At 52.0% G+C, this 19,704-nt stretch overlaps 1 protein-coding gene across 1 annotated transcript; it reads right to left on the bottom strand.

Moving 5' to 3' along the window:
* Positions 1-390: 390 nt before the first annotated feature.
* zfpm1 (zinc finger protein, FOG family member 1) lies at positions 391-9,926 on the bottom strand (the record flags this gene model as incomplete). The annotated part of the gene is made up of 6 exons (XM_079251879.1): positions 391-2,888; positions 3,126-3,368; positions 3,441-3,674; positions 4,295-4,558; positions 4,649-4,751; positions 9,879-9,926. 6 exons carry the CDS (start codon positions 9,924-9,926, stop codon positions 391-393), a joined length of 3,390 nt encoding a protein of 1,129 aa, XP_079108005.1.
* Positions 9,927-19,704: the final 9,778 nt, after the last annotated feature.

The following is a 19,704-nucleotide window of genomic DNA, read 5'->3' as shown; positions in this document are numbered from 1 at the left end:
TCTCTTGAGAGAAAATAAAACTTCTGCGTCGGAAACAGAAGAAGAAACATCGTCTTTTGGGAATTCGTAACATCGCGATATTTCAGCTGAAAGGAGCTGGACAAAAAAAAAAAAAAAAAGTTTTTGTCACATTGTCAACATCTTCATCTAATGACGGCGCCTTGCTGAGTAATCGCCGTGACGACCCGGCCACGGGGGCGGGCGTCTCAGGACAACCCCACTCTTAGTGTGTAACAAACTTTGACCAATACAAGGAAGATGTGAGTTAGTGGCTTCACCCGCTCGGCAGCCGCTCCCCGCACGGCAAGTAACAGTCACGCCGTTCGTCAGATGATCCAGCGCCACCGGAGGAGGAGGAGCATCTGAGCTTTCAGGCGGCGGGGCGGCGGCTCACTTGACGTGTTCGGCACTGTGGGAGGAGCAGTAGTACTTCTTGTGGGCGATGAAGGTGGACAAGCTGCTGAACTTGATGTTGCAGAGCCGACAGAACCGCGAGTTCCCGTTCTGGACCGGCGAGACCAGCGGCGTTTTAGAGGCTCCTGTCGGAGCCGGTTTCTCCAGGACGTGGGAGGGGGTCGTCCTGTCTCTTGGGACATCAGGCACAGGTGAGACAGTCAGAGAAGGAGCTCGGGCAGGGGACACTGGAAGTGGCGAGCTGGCTGAAGGCGAGGCGCCCGGCGCAGGGGGACTGCCGTTCAGCAGGGGGGAGGCAGGGGAAGTGGCACCACTCCGGTTCTGTCCATTGACACTGTCTCTGTGGGATCGGGATGCCAGTCTGGGCGGGGCCTTGGGGGGGGAGGGGGCAGCCGGACAGAGGGAGGGGCTGTGGGGGGCGTTGCCACCCTGCTGGGCAGCGCACTCCGAAGGTTGCTGAATGGTCATGACTAGACCATGGGTGGTTTTGAAGTGCTCCATGAGGTCGCAGGTGATGGGGCGGTTCGGGCAGTATGGGCAGACCACCGCAGCTGTGGTGCTCCCTACAGCTCCGCCCCCCAGGGTCGCCGCCAGGGAGGTGCTGGTTTGTGAAGGAGATGTAGCACATGAAGTGGGCAGTGCAGGTGGGTGTGGGCTGGATGATGCCCCTTGGGCCTGAGCGACCCACTCTGGGGGCGGAGCCTTGGCCTCAGTGGGGTGCAGGGGGTCGTGTCGCTCTGCCTGTGGCCGGGTTTTGGGTGAAGTGGAGGCGGACTTGTTGAGGCGGTGCAGCTGTTCCAGGGTGTGGGGCTGCAGGGTGGTGGCGGGGCAGTAGTACGTCTTATGAGCCAGGTAGTTCTCAATGCTGTTGAAGCTGATGCTGCACGCCGTGCACTTGTGGTAGTCGGTTAGCGGCAGAGCCGGGAGGACGCCGCCACTGCTGTGGCGCGAGGTGTCCCTTAGACGGGGCCTCTTGCTCAAATCAATGGGGCCGTCTCCTTCAGGGCTTAAGCCGCCTGCGCCGCCCGGCGACACTTCCTGCTTCACTGCCAGAACCGATGGAGCCGGAGTGGCGGCGGCGGCGGCAGCTAGGGCTTCGGATCTGGCCATGTGGATCTCGTACATCTTCTTCCTCTTGCGGGTGCGGATCGGCTGGGGGAGGAAGGTGGCAGCGTTGGAGGTCTTGGTCATGTGTGCAGATCGCTGGTTGGACGGGTCGTGGCGGGACGCGCAGTAGAACCGTTTGTGGACTGTGTAGTTGTCATGGCGACTGAAGCGGATGTTGCAGGCCTCGCAGAAAGTCTTGTTGGGGTCGTCTTCTTGGTCCTCAGCGGAACCACTTGCTGGACTCTGGCTGCCTTCGCTCACTCTGCCTCCTCCTCCTCCTCCGCCCTCCCCCTCTGAGGAAGAGGAGACCCCCTCCTTCCCTGCCGGCGTCTCCGTCTTCACCTCCGCCGGCCACTTAGACTCTGTTGCTCCACCTCCTACCGGAGGGTCCGAGTCGGCTGGAGAGGCGGAGGCTGCTCGACTGGATACTCTAACCTGGGAAGAGGAGTCCCGCGCCCCCCCGGGAGCTCCCAGCGTTGGCGCCGTGGATCCAGAATCTGATGCCGGGCCTGGCCCGTCTCCTTGGTGACGACTGAAGCAGTACAGCCTCTTGTGTGCATAGAAGTTGTTGATGTTGTTGAAGGTGATGTCACACTCAAAGCAGGTGGCTCCTTTGTGAGGCGGGGTGGTGGTTGCCGTGGCGGCGGAGGGCCCAGATGGGAAGAAGGCGGCCGGGGTGTTCTGAGGGACCGTCTGGCCGTGTTTGAGACGGCTGTGGACCATCTCCGACATCTTAGCCAGAATCTCCGACGCTTGAGGCAAGATGGCGGCCTCGGGGTTGAACATGTACTGAGGTAAGAACATGGCACCACCCGGAACCACAGACCCCGCTGCTCCCATGGGGGCGGGACTAGAACCAGGGGTGGGACTGGTTGGTTCTGCTTTGACCATCATGGATGGACTCTTTGGTGAGGTGGACACATGGAGGGAAGAGGTGGGTGCATGTCCCTCTTGTGTCTTCTCTTTCACCTCTGGGTCCTGGTCATCGGCAGGCTCGTCTCCATCCTCATTCACCTCCATCGGCTGCTCCTCAGCGTCTGACTCAGACTGAGGCTCCTCTTTGATCTTCAGCTCCACGATCTGGTCTGGAGGACTGAAGTCTCGAGGTGTGGCCGAGCCTCCGTTGGCGCCCGGAGTGGATGACTCCGGTTTGGGGACGCAGGCGAGGGGCTCCGTCTCTTGTGGGGACAGCTGGGGGTTTTCCACCGATGATGACGGAGGGCTGTGGCGAGGAGTGGGACTCCGTTCAGCAGGGACCCGGACCTCCAGGTGGGTTCTGACGTGCTGCTGGAGCTGTGCAGGAGAGTCCGAGTTGTGGCCGCAGACTTGACACTTCAGAACCACCCCGGAGTCTCCAGGACTGAGACCTGATGAGGACAGGAAAGGTGTAATGGCTTGTTATTCTGGTGGAAACCAGGAGGATGAGGTATTGTCAGGATGATGACGGTGCAGGAAGGTCTGCATCTGGATCTGAGTCCGGCTGCTTTCACACCAACGCCAACAGACTCCTTCATCCTAATGCTTGAAATAAAACTTAAAAAAGAAGGCAGCCAGTCTCAGATCTGAGACTGGAACTGGACTAGGACCACGTCTTGGGGACTTACTGGTGGACAGCGGCAGCTTGGGAAGGCCTGGACCTGGAGAGTACACCTCGCTGTGGGACCCGGGCTGACACACCATGTGGCTGGTGACCAGGTGGCTGTACAGGATGTCCCTGGTGGTGGACACGAAGCCGCAGCCGTGGCACACCCCGTTCAGCGTGTCCGTATGGACCTTCAGGTGGCGCTCGCAGTTGGCTTTGGTGGTGAAGGCGGACAGACAGATGAGACAGACAAACGGCCGCTCGCCTGTAGACAGACCGAGAGTTAAAGACAAGCGGGCGGTTTTCACCGACGTCCTGATGTGGAGCGGCGTCTTACCGCTGTGTGTGCGCATGTGGATCTCCAGCGAGCTGGCGCTGGGGCAGCTCTTGTTGCACTGAGGGAAGGGGCAGATCCTCTCGTTGGGGTAGGACTCCTTGGGCTTCTCCTGGGGGGGCGAGGAGGCGGCGGTCGGCTGCTTCTGCCGGCTGGCGCAGTAGTACATGAGGTGGGCCTGCAGGTTGCGCTCGCTGCGGTACCAGATCCCGCAGTCTTTACACGGGAAGATGTCCTCTGAAGGGTCAGGACACAGACGTGATCACACACTAGTCAGAGGAACTTCCTGAAAAACACTTTGTTCTTCCTTCAGTGTAAAAACTGAAATGAAAGATGTTGGACCTCACAGAGACATGAAAACTACAAACACACCCCAAGTCTCCAAGACAACAAGGTGTGGACACCATGGCAACCATAACTACATGTCATGCCAGTTATTTCCAACCACATCAGTGTAATGACTGCTGTGTGTGAGAGAGCCTGCACTGCCATCTGGTGGCTGAACCGCGCCACTGCTTACCCTGTCCACCCAGTTTACCCTGTTTAACCAGTTTACCCAGTTTAATCTGTTTAACCAGTTTAATCTGTTTAATCTGTTTAACCAGTTTACCCAGTTTGATCTGTTTAACCAGTTTAATCTGTTTACCCAGTTTAATCTGTTTAACCAGTTTACCCAGTTAATCTGTTTAACCACCTTACCCAGTCCATCCAGTTAATCTGTATAACCTATAAACCAATGTAACCAGTAAATGGTCGCTGCGTCATGGTCCCTGGATGCTGACCTCATCAGAATACTTCAACAAAAGTAAATAAATAAACAAGTAAATAATGTTGTCATGGAAACTCCACACACTCACTGTTTACAACCGCCGTGGCCAGGATGGCCGCCATGCCGGCCTGCTGGGGGAGGAGCTGGATGTCGGGGCGCAGCGGTGCGGGGTGGGACGCCTCCTCCTTCACTGCTGCCGCCGGCTTGTGAGTGACGAGGCTAAGCGGCGGAGACAGCTGGGCCGGCAGCGAGGAAGAGGAGGACGAAGAGCGCGCAGGAGGAAGTAAAAGTGAAGCCACAAGACCGTCGCCGGCGGCAACATCTCTGTTCACCTTACAGAACAACTCCTCACCTGCAAGGTGGGACGACAACCAATCACAGCGTCCGGATCCGGAAACAGCTGCTGGCAGGATGAAGGCGAGGATGAGGATGATGGACTCACCTTGGTGGTAGATGCTGCAGTTCGATGCCGAGAGGTCAGAGGTCAGAGGGAGGAGGCGGAGCCAGCAGTCTGGTTCTTCACACACCAGGCCCGGTCTGGAGGTCTGCAGAACCAGAACCAGTGGAACATGAAACCATCCTGAACCAACAGATCATAAAAACCATCCAAAACCAGCAGAACCAGTGGAACATTAAACCATCCACAACCAGCAGAATATGAAACCATCTAGAACCAGTAAAACCAGTGGAACATTAAACCATCCACAACCAGTAGAATCAGCAGAACATAAAGAATGAGTTGGAAAGATTTTCAGAAAATCTCAAAATCATGATCTAGATAGAAATCAAACAAAAGGACAACCCAGTGGGTGGGTAACTGGGTTGGTGGGTGGGTAACTGGTTGGGTAACTGGGTTGGTGGGTGGGGAACTGGTTGGGGAACTGGGTTGGGAAGTGGTTAGGGAACTGGTTGGGTAACTGGGTGGGAAACTGGTTGGATAACTGGGTTGGTGGGTGGGGAACTGGTTGGGGAACTGGGTTGGGAAGTGGTTAGGGAACTGGTTGGGTAACTGGGTTGGTGGGTGGGGAACTGGTTGGGGAACTGGGTTGGGAAGTGGTTAGGGAACTGGTTGGGTAACTGGGTTGGTGGGTGGGGAACTGGTTGGGGAACTGGGTTGGGAAGTGGTTAGGGAACTGGTTGGGTAACTGGGTTGGTGGGTGGGGAACTGGTTGGGGAACTGGGTTGGGAAGTGGTTAGGGAACTGGTTGGGTAACTGGGTGGGAAACTGGTTGGGGAACTGGGTTGGTGGGTGGGGAACTGGTTGGGGAACTGGGTTGGTGGGTGGGTAACTGGGTGGGTAACTGCGTGGGTAACTGGGTTGGTGGGTGGGTAACTGGTTGGGTAACTGGGTTGATGCGTGGGTAACTGGTTGGGTAACTGGGTTGGTGGGTGGGGGCTCAGCACTACACGGCAGAACCTGCATCGAGCTGGACTCATTTCAGTCCAGAACTTCATCATGATGCCTCCTGCTTGCTTATGTTGTTTCACTTTGGAGGAAAGTTTCTGCTGAATTACAGTAGAATAGAATAGAATAGAATAGAATAGAATAGAATAGAATAGAATAGAACAGAACAGGACCAGGACAACATGAAACCATCCAGAAACACACCCAGGAGAATCATGGGACCCGGAGTAGAACTGGACCCGCTGGGTTTCCATGAGCCTCTAGTTCCATCCAGAAAGTTGCTTGTTAGAACGCCCCACGACGAGATCCTGTCAGATGTGAGTACGTGTGAGTGTGTGTGTGTGTGTGTGTGTGTGTGTTCTGCAGAGCTGCTGGATTTGGCGGGAAAACCTTTTCCTCTGCAGGACTTCCTAAACCTGAACCACTTCCAGCCAGAGGAAACAGCTGCTCCTGGAGGAGCGCTCCTCCGAACAAAGAGGTGAGAAAATCACCACACACACACACACACACACACACACACACACACACACACACACACACACACACACACACACACACACACACACACACAGAGTCAGGACCCCAGAAGGAAATGAGGAGAGCCAAACAAAGAGGGAGAGAAAATAAAGAGGACAGGCGACCATTCAGCCTGCTGCTGTAATGAGATCCGGGAGGGGGGGGGGGGGGGGGGGGGGGGGTGTTATGTTCTTGCAACATCATGTTATTTGTTTCATATCTGTAATTCCTAAAACCAAACAAAGTTTTTCCTGACCGCTGTATTTTCTGACTGAACATGAAAATACTGGAGCCTATCCCAGCAGCCTATGGGTGAACTCCTGGTTCCACACCGTTCCCACTAAGGCAGCATCGCCTCATGGAAAACTCCTGGTTCCACACCGTTCCCACTAAGGCAGCATCGCCTCATGGAAAACTCCTGGTTCCACACCGTTCCCACTAAGGCAGCATCGTCTCATGGAAAACTCCTGGTTCCACACCGTTCCCACTAAGGCAGCATCGCCTCATGGAAAACTCCTGGTTCCACACCGTTCCCACTAAGGCAGCATCGTCTCATGGAAAACTCCTGGTTCCACACCGTTCCCACTAAGGCAGCATCGCCTCATGGAAAACTCCTGGTTCCACACCGTTCCCACTAAGGCAGCATCGCCTCATGGAAAACTCCTGGTTCCACACCGTTCCCACTAAGGCAGCATCGCCTCATGGAAAACTCCTGGTTCCACACCGTTCCCACTAAGGCAGCATCGTCTCATGGAAAACTCCTGGTTCCACACCGTTCCCACTAAGGCAGCATCGCCTCATGGAAAACTCCTGGTTCCACACCGTTCCCACTAAGGCAGCATCGTCTCATGGAAAACTCCTGGTTCCACACCGTTCCCACTAAGGCAGCATCGCCTCATGGAAAACTCCTGGTTCCACACCGTTCCCACTAAGGCAGCATCGCCTCATGGAAAACTCCTGGTTCCACACCGTTCCCACTAAGGCAGCATCGCCTCATGGAAAACTCCTGGTTCCACACCGTTCCCACTAAGGCAGCATCGCCTCATGGAAAACTCCTGGTTCCACACCGTTCCCACTAAGGCAGCATCGTCTCATGGAAAACTCCTGGTTCCACACCGTTCCCACTAAGGCAGCATCGCCTCATGGAAAACTCCTGGTTCCACACCGTTCCCACTAAGGCAGCATCGTCTCATGGAAAACTCCTGGTTCCACACCGTTCCCACTAAGGCAGCATCGTCTCATGGAAAACTCCTGGTTCCACACCGTTCCCACTAAGGCAGCATCGTCTCATGGAAAACTCCTGGTTCCACACCGTTCCCACTAAGGCAGCATCGCCTCATGGAAAACTCCTGGTTCCACACCGTTCCCACTAAGGCAGCATCGTCTCATGGAAAACTCCTGGTTCCACACCGTTCCCACTAAGGCAGCATCGCCTCATGGAAAACTCCTGGTTCCACACCGTTCCCACTAAGGCAGCATCGCCTCATGGAAAACTCCTGGTTCCACACCGTTCCCACTAAGGCAGCATCGCCTCATGGAAAACTCCTGGTTCCACACCGTTCCCACTAAGGCAGCATCGCCTCATGGAAAACTCCTGGTTCCACACCGTTCCCACTAAGGCAGCATCGCCTCATGGAAAACTCCTGGTTCCACACCGTTCCCACTAAGGCAGCATCGCCTCATGGAAAACTCCTGGTTCCACACCGTTCCCACTAAGGCAGCATCGCCTCATGGAAAACTCCTGGTTCCACACCGTTCCCACTAAGGCAGCATCGCCTCATGGAAAACTCCTGGTTCCACACCGTTCCCACTAAGGCAGCATCGTCTCATGGAAAACTCCTGGTTCCACACCGTTCCCACTAAGGCAGCATCGCCTCATGGAAAACTCCTGGTTCCACACCGTTCCCACTAAGGCAGCATCGCCTCATGGAAAACTCCTGGTTCCACACCGTTCCCACTAAGGCAGCATCGCCTCATGGAAAACTCCTGGTTCCACACCGTTCCCACTAAGGCAGCATCGTCTCATGGAAAACTCCTGGTTCCACACCGTTCCCACTAAGGCAGCATCGTCTCATGGAAAACTCCTGGTTCCACACCGTTCCCACTAAGGCAGCATCGTCTCATGGAAAACTCCTGGTTCCACACCGTTCCCACTAAGGCAGCATCGCCTCATGGAAAACTCCTGGTTCCACACCGTTCCCACTAAGGCAGCATCGCCTCATGGAAAACTCCTGGTTCCACACCGTTCCCACTAAGGCAGCATCGTCTCATGGAAAACTCCTGTTTCCACACCGTTCCCACTAAGGCAGCATCGCCTCATGGAAAACTCCTGGTTCCACACCGTTCCCACTAAGGCAGCATCGTCTCATGGAAAACTCCTGGTTCCACACCGTTCCCACTAAGGCAGCATCGTCTCATGGAAAACTCCTGGTTCCACACCGTTCCCACTAAGGCAGCATCGCCTCATGGAAAACTCCTGGTTCCACACCGTTCCCACTAAGGCAGCATCGTCTCATGGAAAACTCCTGGTTCCACACCGTTCCCACTAAGGCAGCATCGCCTCATGGAAAACTCCTGGTTCCACACCGTTCCCACTAAGGCAGCATCGCCTCATGGAAAACTCCTGGTTCCACACCGTTCCCACTAAGGCAGCATCGCCTCATGGAAAACTCCTGGTTCCACACCGTTCCCACTAAGGCAGCATCGCCTCATGGAAAACTCCTGGTTCCACACCGTTCCCACTAAGGCAGCATCGCCTCATGGAAAACTCCTGGTTCCACACCGTTCCCACTAAGGCAGCATCGCCTCATGGAAAACTCCTGGTTCCACACCGTTCCCACTAAGGCAGCATCGCCTCATGGAAAACTCCTGGTTCCACACCGTTCCCACTAAGAGAGCATCGTCTCATGGAAAACTCCTGGTTCCACACCGTTCCCACTAAGGCAGCATCGCCTCATGGAAAACTCCTGGTTCCACACCGTTCCCACTAAGGCAGCATCGCCTCATGGAAAACTCCTGGTTCCACACCGTTCCCACTAAGGCAGCATCGCCTCATGGAAAACTCCTGGTTCCACACCGTTCCCACTAAGGCAGCATCGCCTCATGGAAAACTCCTGGTTCCACACCGTTCCCACTAAGGCAGCATCGCCTCATGGAAAACTCCTGGTTCCACACCGTTCCCACTAAGGCAGCATCGCCTCATGGAAAACTCCTGGTTCCACACCGTTCCCACTAAGGCAGCATCGCCTCATGGAAAACTCCTGGTTCCACACCGTTCCCACTAAGGCAGCATCGCCTCATGGAAAACTCCTGGTTCCACACCGTTCCCACTAAGGCAGCATCGCCTCATGGAAAACTCCTGGTTCCACACCGTTCCCACTAAGGCAGCATCGCCTCATGGAAAACTCCTGGTTCCACACCGTTCCCACTAAGGCAGCATCGCCTCATGGAAAACTCCTGGTTCCACACCGTTCCCACTAAGGCAGCATCGCCTGCCTTACCATGGTAGTTGTGATGGTAGTTTTCTGGTTGTTTTCCTGTCTGGAGCAGCTCATTGTTCATTCTGGTGAAAGTGTTTATAAAACACAACCATTTTCCCAGAGCTTCACCTCCCTCCAGCACTTTTTACTCTTTCTGTCGGCGAGATGTTTCTGATCACGGTGCTTTTATTGTGATTTCACTGAGTTTATTTATTCTGAACAGTTTCGTCTCCTGATCCACGTGGGTATCAGGAACATGAAGGTTTTCACACCGTAACACCGTCACATTTCTGTTCTCCCTCTCCTATCCGCGTCTCCATGGCTGCATCTTTTATCACTTTTTCCTTTTTATTCTTTTTGAGTTTAGAGGCTTAGAATCTTTGACCTTTGAAACTATTGTTATAAAATGATATTTTATTTGATATAAATTCTTCTTCTGAAGCCTCTACATGAAGCTTTCCGGTTTTTTTTCAGCTTCCTCCGGCTGTTTTTCTGCATTTCCATCTGTTGAAACTCCTTGCAGTTCCTGTCTTCCAGACATATTTGCTGTTTTCTTCCAGGATGATTCTCTTCATCATCATCATCATCATCCTCCTCCTTTCTCCTCAGAGCTGTCTTTGCAGTTTCCCATAAAACAGGATTTATCTTGCTGTTATCATTTATAAACATTAGTAATCACCCGCTCCCTTTTCCCACTGAATAATGGATCCATGAGGAGGTACTGGTTTTGGTGGGACCAGTATGAAGACACCTTTGTCTTAGTGAACCTTTACCGCTCCTCTTCTGTTAGCAGATGTAGAAGATGAGAAAGTTTGATTTTATGCTTCAGCCGTAGTTTGGGTTAATCCTGGTGGTTCTGATGGGATTCTGGTCTCTGGGTTCGGATCCTTCTGTCCGGCTGGTCAAACTGGTCTGACTGGTTTCCTGCTGACGTCCCTTGTCCACCAGAGGGAGCCATTGGTCCACTCCTGCTCCGTCGAGTCCTCAGCAGCTAGAGGTCAAAGTTCAACCATGGAAGTTCCTCCTGCAGGTCGTTTTCCTCCGTTTCTCACACACTCACACACACACGGTGCCACTGGTCCTCCCTGCTGGTCGCACACCGTTTGCTGTGTGTAGAATCCGGCTCGATATGTACTGGTTCATTACAGGCACCATCCAGAACCAGATCCAGAACCGCCTCCAGAACCACATCCAGAACCACATCCAGCTGCTGGGTCTCAGGAACCCAACCTCCATCCGTCTACCTGGACGAAAGGACCAGCCCATCTCACCGTCCACACAAAAACCTCCATCTGCACCTCCTCAACACCTCCTGCAGAGATGAACACCCCCCAGAACCCGGACGGGTCCGACGGGACCAGATCCCCCCAGAACCCGGACGGGTCCGACGGGACCAGATCCCCCCAGAACCCGGACGGGTCCGACGGGACCAGATCCCCCCAGAACCCGGACGGGTCCGACGGGACCAGATCCCCCCAGAACCCGGACTCCCATCAGGGTCATTCCCGACAGCCGCTGTGATCTGCGAGGTGTTGGTTTCAGACGGTCGGAAAGCGAGGAGGACGGACGGCGTCGGCAGGAAGACGGCAAGAAGAGGACAGAGGAAGCGTCTCCGTCTGCGCAGCACAGTGGATTCCATTTCATGGGGAAGCGGCGCTGATGTGGAGATACGGCCGCTTTGTTTTAATTTGTAAGATGATGCTGGAGCCGTCTGAGCTGTAAGTACTGCTGATGGTTCCAGTCTGTCCCCCGATGTCCTGCAGGACAACCAGTCTGTCCCCCGATGTCCTGCAGGACAACCAGTCTGTCCCCCGATGTCCTGCAGGACAACCAGTCCAGGACTGGTCCACTGACTGGATTGAAAACCCTCCACCATAAACGCATCAAATAGCATCATTAGTTTATACATAAAAACTGAACAGTAATTACAATGAATTTTCCCTCTAATTACTGCTTTTACTGCATATAAAAGATGTTTTTATACGTCTTGATTTCATGTGAAACAGATTTGTCGACTGTAACGTTACATACTGATATGTGCTGGTAGAGAACCCCACATTATAGTCACGACTACCTCTTGTTCTCAAGGTTACACAGTTTTCATTTTGCCCATTTATACGTTTTAACCTCCAGAGGCTGACGATGAATGTGATGTCACTTCCTACATGGACACAGCGGCATCGATGACGTCACTTCAAAACGTAGCACATCACGTCTCGTGCATGCGACTATCCAGACCGCCTCTGGCGGTTTGAAGAGAAAATCTGGCTACAAGAAGGCAGAGTGTAGCAGAGAACGTGACCTTTAACCTCCACTAGCTTCTGTTAGCTCCGAGTTTACTCGGTCAGCTCTCCGCCATGCTAGACGGATCAACAGCTAAACGTAAATACCGTAAGATTGTAATTCACGTCGGCGGTAACGACACGTGGTTACGCCAATCGGAGGTCACTAAAATGAATGTTGCTTCGGTGTGTAACTTTGCCAAGAGCATGTCGGACTCCGTAGTTTTCTCTGGTCCCTTGCCAAATTTAACCAGCGATGACATGTTTAGCCGCATGTCATCCTTCAACCGCTGGTTGTCTAGGTGGTGTCCCGATAACAACGTGGGTTTTATAGATAATTGGAGCGCTTTTTGGGGAAAGCCTGGTCTTATTAGGAGAGATGGCATCCATCCCACGTTGGATGGAGCCGCTCTCTTATCTAGCAATATGGACTCTTTTATTAGTCAGCTAAATTGACAACTCAGGGTTGGGACCAGGAGGCAGAATTGTAGTCCTACACACTTTTCTGCAGCTTCCCACCTGCCGCCGCCCACCCAAAACCCCATTCTGACCTTATACAACTTCCCAGCAGTAAGAATTAAACAACACAAAAACACTTCTGGGGTTAATCGTGAAAACCTCATAAAAATAAAAACAATGGATCTAATAAAATCTGAAAATAAGACAATAAAGTGTGGCCTACTGAATATTAGATCCCTCCCAAATAAGTCTTTATTAGTCAATGACTTGATAGGTGATCACCACATTGATTTATTCTGTCTTACGGAAACCTGGTTACAGCAAGAGGATTATGTTAGTATTAATGAAGCTACGCCAGCTAACTATTTAAACTTTCACATTCCTAGAACTACAGGCAGAGGAGGAGGTGTTGCAGCTATTTTTAAGTCAGAATTTTTAATTAATCCTAAGCACAAAACTAACTATAAATCCTTTGAATTCCTGACATTAAATTTATCTCATCCAAAATGGAATTGAGAGAAACCGCTCCTTTTAGCATTAGTGTATCGCCCACCTGGACCTTACTCCGAGTTTCTGACCGAATTCTCTGATCTCTTGTCTGAGTTAGTGCTGACTACTGATAAGGTCATTGTACTAGGTGATTTTAATATTCATGTTGACGATGAAAATGATAGTTTAAACATTTCCTTTAGCTCTATTCTAAACTCAATTGGGTTTTCACAAAATGTCCATGGTGCCACTCACTCTCATGGCCATACTCTTGATCTGGTTCTAACATCTGGTATTGAGACTGATAAGCTCAAAGTTTTTCCTCAAAACCCTGTCTTGTCCGATCACTTCTTATTAACCTTTGAATTCACTTTATTTGATTACTCACTGACCAAAAATAAATTCTACTATAGTAGATGTTTATCAGACAATAATATTACAAAATTTAAACAATCAATTGAATCAATTTTTTCCCCTCTACCATGTGTTAGCATGACCGAGAGTCCCCCTTTAAGCCTTACTCCTGCTCAGATTGATCAACATGCTGATACTATAACAGCTTCAATGCGTACAAACCCCCCCCCCCCCCCCCCCCCAATAACAGTGTTGCATCATTAACATGTATGTCTCCTGTCTCAGCAGGTCTCCCTGGCCGGGAGTAGCAGTTCCTGTTGTCTGTTGTCTTTCTGTCCTCTTCCCCCCACACAGCAGAGGCAGATGGCTGCCTGTCCTGAGCCGGGTTCTGCCGGAGGTTTCCTTCCTGTTAAAAGGGAGTTTTTTCCTTCCCACTGTCGCCAGTGTGCTTGCTCAGGATGGGAGATTGAGTTGGACTCAACTCAATCTGTTGGTTTCCTTATATAGGCTGTTATGAATTGGCCTTCATTATGTTTTCCTCTCTGTCTGTAAAGCGTCTTGAGATGGCATTGCCGTGATTTGACGCTATATAAATAAAGTTGAACTGAATTGAAACAGGTCCAGGTCTGAAATGGGTCCAGGTCTGAAACGAGTCCAGGTCTGAAACGGGTCCAGGTCTGAAACAGGTCCAGGTCTGAAATGGGTCCAGGTCTGAAACGAGTCCAGGTCTGAAACGGGTCCAGGTCTGAAACAGGTCCAGGTCTGAAATGGGTCCAGGTCTGAAAAGGGGTCCAGGTCTGAAACGAGTCCAGGTCTGAAACGGGTCCAGGTCTGAAAAGGGGTCCAGGTCTGAAACGAGTCCAGGTCTGAAATGGGTCCAGGTCTGAAACAGGTCCAGGTCTGAAAAGGGGTCCAGGTCTGAAAAGGGGTCTAGGTCTGAAACGAGTCCAGGTCTGAAACGGGTCCAGGTCTGAAACAGGTCCAGGTCTGAAATGGGTCCAGGTCTGAAAAGGGGTCCAGGTCTGAAACGAGTCCAGGTCTGAAACAGGTCCAGGTCTGAAACAGGTCCAGGTCTGAAACGGGTCCAGGTCTGAAACGGGTCCAGGTCTGAAAAGGGGTCCGGGTCTGAAACGGGTCCAGGTCTGAAACGGGTCCAGGTCTGAAACGGGTCCAGGTCTGAAAAGGGGTCCGGGTCTGAAACGGGTCCAGGTCTGAAACGGGTCCAGGTCTGAAACGGGTCCAGGTCTGAAATGGGTCCAGGTCTGAAAAGGGGTCCAGGTCTGAAACAAGTCCAGGTCTGAAACGGGTCCAGGTCTGAAACGGGGTCCAGGTCTGAAACGGGTCCGGGTCTGAAACGGGTCCAGGTCTGAAACAGGTCCAGGTCTGAAACAGGTCCAGGTCTGAAACGGGTCCAGGTCTGAAAAGGGGTCCAGGTCTGAAACGGGTCCGGGTCTGAAACGGGTCCAGGTCTGAAACGGGTCCAGGTCTGAAACGGGTCCGGGTCTGAAACGGGTCCAGGTCTGAAAAGGGGTCCAGGTCTGAAACAGGTCCAGGTCTGAAACAGGTCCAGGTCTGAAACAGGTCCAGGTCTGAAACGGGTCCAGGTCTGAAACGGGTCCGGGTCTGAAACGGGTCCAGGTCTGAAACAGGTCCAGGTCTGAAACAGGTCCAGGTCTGAAACAGGTCCAGGTCTGAAACGGGTCCAGGTCTGAAACGGGTCCAGGTTCAGCTTGACGCAAGTGAAACTGAAGCATTCCTGCTCCTCTCCTTCCTTCCTTCACTCCTCCTCCATCATCTCCTCCCTTCTCCTCTTTCACTGCCTCCTTCCTTTCCTCCTCTCCTTCCTAAATCTGTGGTCGGCTCCCTCTGTCCTCCTCTCATTCCTGCTCCGTCTGCCCCTCCTTCCACCGTCCTCCCCTTCTGTCTCTACAGGAAATGCTTGTCTTCCCGTCCAACCCCCTGGACGGTGGACTCACTGTCCCAAACAAAGAGGTCACTGTGTGAATCCTCCAGAAATACAAAGAAGAAAAGGAAGGCAGATTAGGATCAGGAGCCTCCTCTGCTGCGGTCCTGCAGAGCAGAGACACCAGATACTTTCTGCTCTGAGCTCGGCGCTTCCTGGGAAAGATGTGCTCGCTCCGTGCACGGCTGCACACCTCGGAGACGCAGAAGGAAGAAGAAAAAGCCGATGAGCTGCATGCAAATGACATGTAAAAATATAAAACTGTGCTACTTAAAAGGGGCGAGATAAGAGATTTGAAAACGAGGCACTCTTGGAAAGCTGGTTCCTGAACTGCAGCGATGAGGCTGAGAGATAGAGGTTCTCTCCTCCTCCTCCTCCTCCTCCCTCCATCCGACAGAGAGATGCAGATACAGAAAGTCGTTGCATTGACTGATGAACACCTCCCTCTCCTCACATATTCCTGTTGGTCCCAGCGTTTTGGTCTGCTTCATGGACTGTCCTCTCTTCTCCTCTTCCTCTGCTTTCACTCCATCAGTATTTTATCTTCCCCTGCAGCTTCCAGCGCTGATGGCTGCTCTGTCAGGTGGAGGAAACGGCAGAGACGGACTGTCACGCCGGCCGTGACGGGAAAGCAGCTCGGATCAAGCTAGCAGGGTCGCCACCGCCGGGTCTGGAGTTCCCACAACGCCCCATAGAGACCCTCCCCACCGGGATGGGGGGGTTAGGAAGGCGGGATGTCCGCTCAGATGTCCGGGTGAGACAACAGCCTTTACATCACAGCGGTCTTCAGGCCCAGACGCCATGCAGGAGCTGCGTTGGCGCCGGCGTGACGTCCAATCAGAAAGCTTTATGTACACAGACCCGATCCAGACGGATCTCTCGGAAAAATGTTGGAAATCGGTCGGAAATCTGAAAGTTTTCAGGATCAGTGAGCGTCGAGACGGTGAAATGAAAGTAAATCTTCATCCTCTTCATCGTTAAACGTGTCGGTGGTTTTATTTCCACCATCATGGAAACACTGCGACCTCACGAAAAGTCGTGTTTTCCACGACATTCCCGGGATTCACTGTGTTTCGGGTGGATTTAGTCTGACAGACGTGTGATGCCACCACCCGACACACGATGTCATGCCTGGCATTCCTGCAGACATCGTCACGGGTCGCTGGTTTCAGACGGGAGACGGATCGCGGCCTCGCAGAACGAAGCGTTTCAGACTCGTCTTCGCTTTCATGTTCCTCGTGTCTCTGGCTTTTCTGGGGGGCATGGCGGAAGGTGCCTCAACACTCACCGTAATCATCGATTTGTCATCTTCTGAAGAAGCAGCGTTTTAATTAACATTCTAATTTGATGGGCGGAGGAAAGAGAGGAGCACAGAGGCAGAGCAACACTGTCGATGAGTCCAGATAAAGCAGGAAGATCGGAATCAGGATGTAAACAAACCAACTGTGAGTCGGGGAGAACGGAGGAGATGCCGATCACCTTCACTCGTCCTTCCAGCGGGAGCGAGGGAACGAGGAAGAGGAGGAGAGAGACAGTGAGAAGAAACTCCCCAAAAGTGTGTGAAAAGCCGTGGGTGGCGCGCCTTATCGCCCCGGTTCTCCTGGAGAGATTATTGAGGGATTAGTGCGAACGCTTGTTTCTAAAACACGATGAAAAGACGTTGGCTGCGTGATAACGCTTTGAACTCCGACTCTGCTCCTTCTAGGATCCAGCCTGCAGGCCTCCTTCCCAGGAAAGCAGGATGGCATGACGGAAGTTTGGCCATGCAACACCGTGCGGCATCCTCCCGTCCACGCCACGATTTATCTCACATCCAGAAACTTTGGTCCAATCACAGGGGCCGCCTCTATCAGTTAATTAAAGCGGGATCCAATCAGAAGCAGCGTAGATTTGACATCAGATCTGTTGGAGCGATCCAATCAGAACGGCTCCTGCGTTGCCATGGGAAGCTCGTTGTTGTTCAGCCGACCGGAGAGCAGGAGGAACCGGCGGAAACATGATGACACCCTGAAGTCCGACGGCCGCTTGGCGTTTAGACCCCAGCTTCCTCCTCCGGAGACGGCAGCGCGCGGGGGTGGGGGGGTGGGGAATATAAGCTCACTTTCATCATGTTTTACACCTGCTGTACAAACGGGATGTAATCAGATTACACTGCTTGTAATCTGATTACATCTCCTGGTCCTCCGCAGAGAACTGGAACATTTTCCACCTGTTTCCATGGCCAGAGCAGGATGGCCCAGACCCCCGCTGACCCCCCAGGGAGGAATGTGAGATTAGCAGCACTATCAGCTGATAGAGTCCCCACTCCTCCAGATGGGGGGGGGGGGGGAGATGTTTTCCACATGACTGCAAAGTGAAACAGAGTTTAGAGGAAGAAAAGGATGTATGGACACACACACACTACCACACACTACCACACACTACAACACACACACACTACCACACACTACCACACACTACAACACACACACACACTACAACACACACACACTACCACACACTACAACACACACACACTACAACACACACACACTACAACACACACACACTACCACACACTACCACACACACACACTACAACACACACACACTACAACACACACACACTACAACACACACACACTACCACACACTACAACACACACACACTACAACACACACACACTACAACACACACACACTACAACACACACACACTACCACACACTACAACACACACACACTACCACACACACACACTACAACACACTATCACACACTACCACACACTACCACACACACACACTACAACACACACACACTACAACACACACACACACTACAACACACTATCACACACTACCACACACTACCACACACACACACTACAACACACACACACTACAACACACACACACACACACACACTACAACACACACACTACAACACATACACACTACAACACACACACACTACCACACATACACACTACAACACACACACACACACACACACACACACACACTACAACACACACACACTACAACACACACACACACACACACTACAACACACACACTACCACACATACACACTACAACACACACACACACACACACACACACACACACTACACACACACACACACACACACACACACTACCACACATACACACTACAACACACACACACACACACACACACACACACTACAACACACACACTACCACACATACACACTACAACACACACACACACACACACTACAACACATACACACTACAACACACACACTACAACACACACACACACACACACACTACAACACACACACTACCACACATTCACACACTACAACACACACACACTACAACACACACACACTACAACACACACACTACAACACACACACTACAACACACACACACTACAACACACACACACTACAACACACACACTACAACACATACACACTACAACACACACACACTACAACACACACACACTACAACACACACACACTACAACACACACACTACAACACACACACACTACAACACACACACACTACAACACACACACTACAACACACACACTACAACACACACACACTACAACACATACACACTACAACACACACACACTACAACACACACACACTACAACACACACACTACAACACATACACACTACAACACACACACACTACAACACACACACACTACAACACACACACACTACAACACACACACACTACAACACACACACACTACAACACACACACTACAACACACACACACTACAACACACACACACTACAACACACACACTACAACACATACACACTACAACACACACACACTACAACACACACACACTACAACACACACACACTACAACACACACACTACAACACACACACACTACAACACACACACACTACAACACACACACTACAACACACACACTACAACACACACACACTACAACACATACACACTACAACACACACACACTACAACACACACACACTACAACACACACACTACAACACATACACACTACAACACACACACACTACAACACACACACACTACAACACACACACTACAACACACACACACTACAACACACACACACTACAACACACACACACTACAACACACACACTACAACACACACACACTACAACACACACACTCTACTGTCTCTACACTGATAATGAAGGAAATCTTAGAAATGAGTCTATCAGACGGGAATCAATCACCGGGTTGTTGTCCAGGAGGACGGCGCCACCAGGAGATAGACCGATGTCTGGACAGGAGAGGGGAGGAGGCGAGAGGAGCAGGAGACGTAAAGAGGAGCAGGAGACGTAAAGAGGAGCAGGAGACGTAAAGAGGAGCAAGAGACGTAAAGAGGAGCAGGAGGCGTACAGAGGAGCAGGAGGCGTAAAGAGGAGCAGGAGACGTAAAGAGGAACAGGAGACGTAAAGAGGAGCAGGAGATGTAAAGAGGAGCAGGAGACGTAAAGAGGAACAGGAGACGTAAAGAGGAGCAGGAGACGTACAGAGG

The sequence above is a fragment of the Telmatherina bonti genome (assembly GCF_933228915.1).
Source record: "Telmatherina bonti genome assembly, chromosome: 2".
Classification (NCBI taxonomy): Eukaryota; Metazoa; Chordata; class Actinopteri; order Atheriniformes; family Telmatherinidae; genus Telmatherina; species Telmatherina bonti.
Note: the sequence above shows the minus strand (reverse complement) of the source record. Positions and strands in the feature narration are given on the sequence as shown.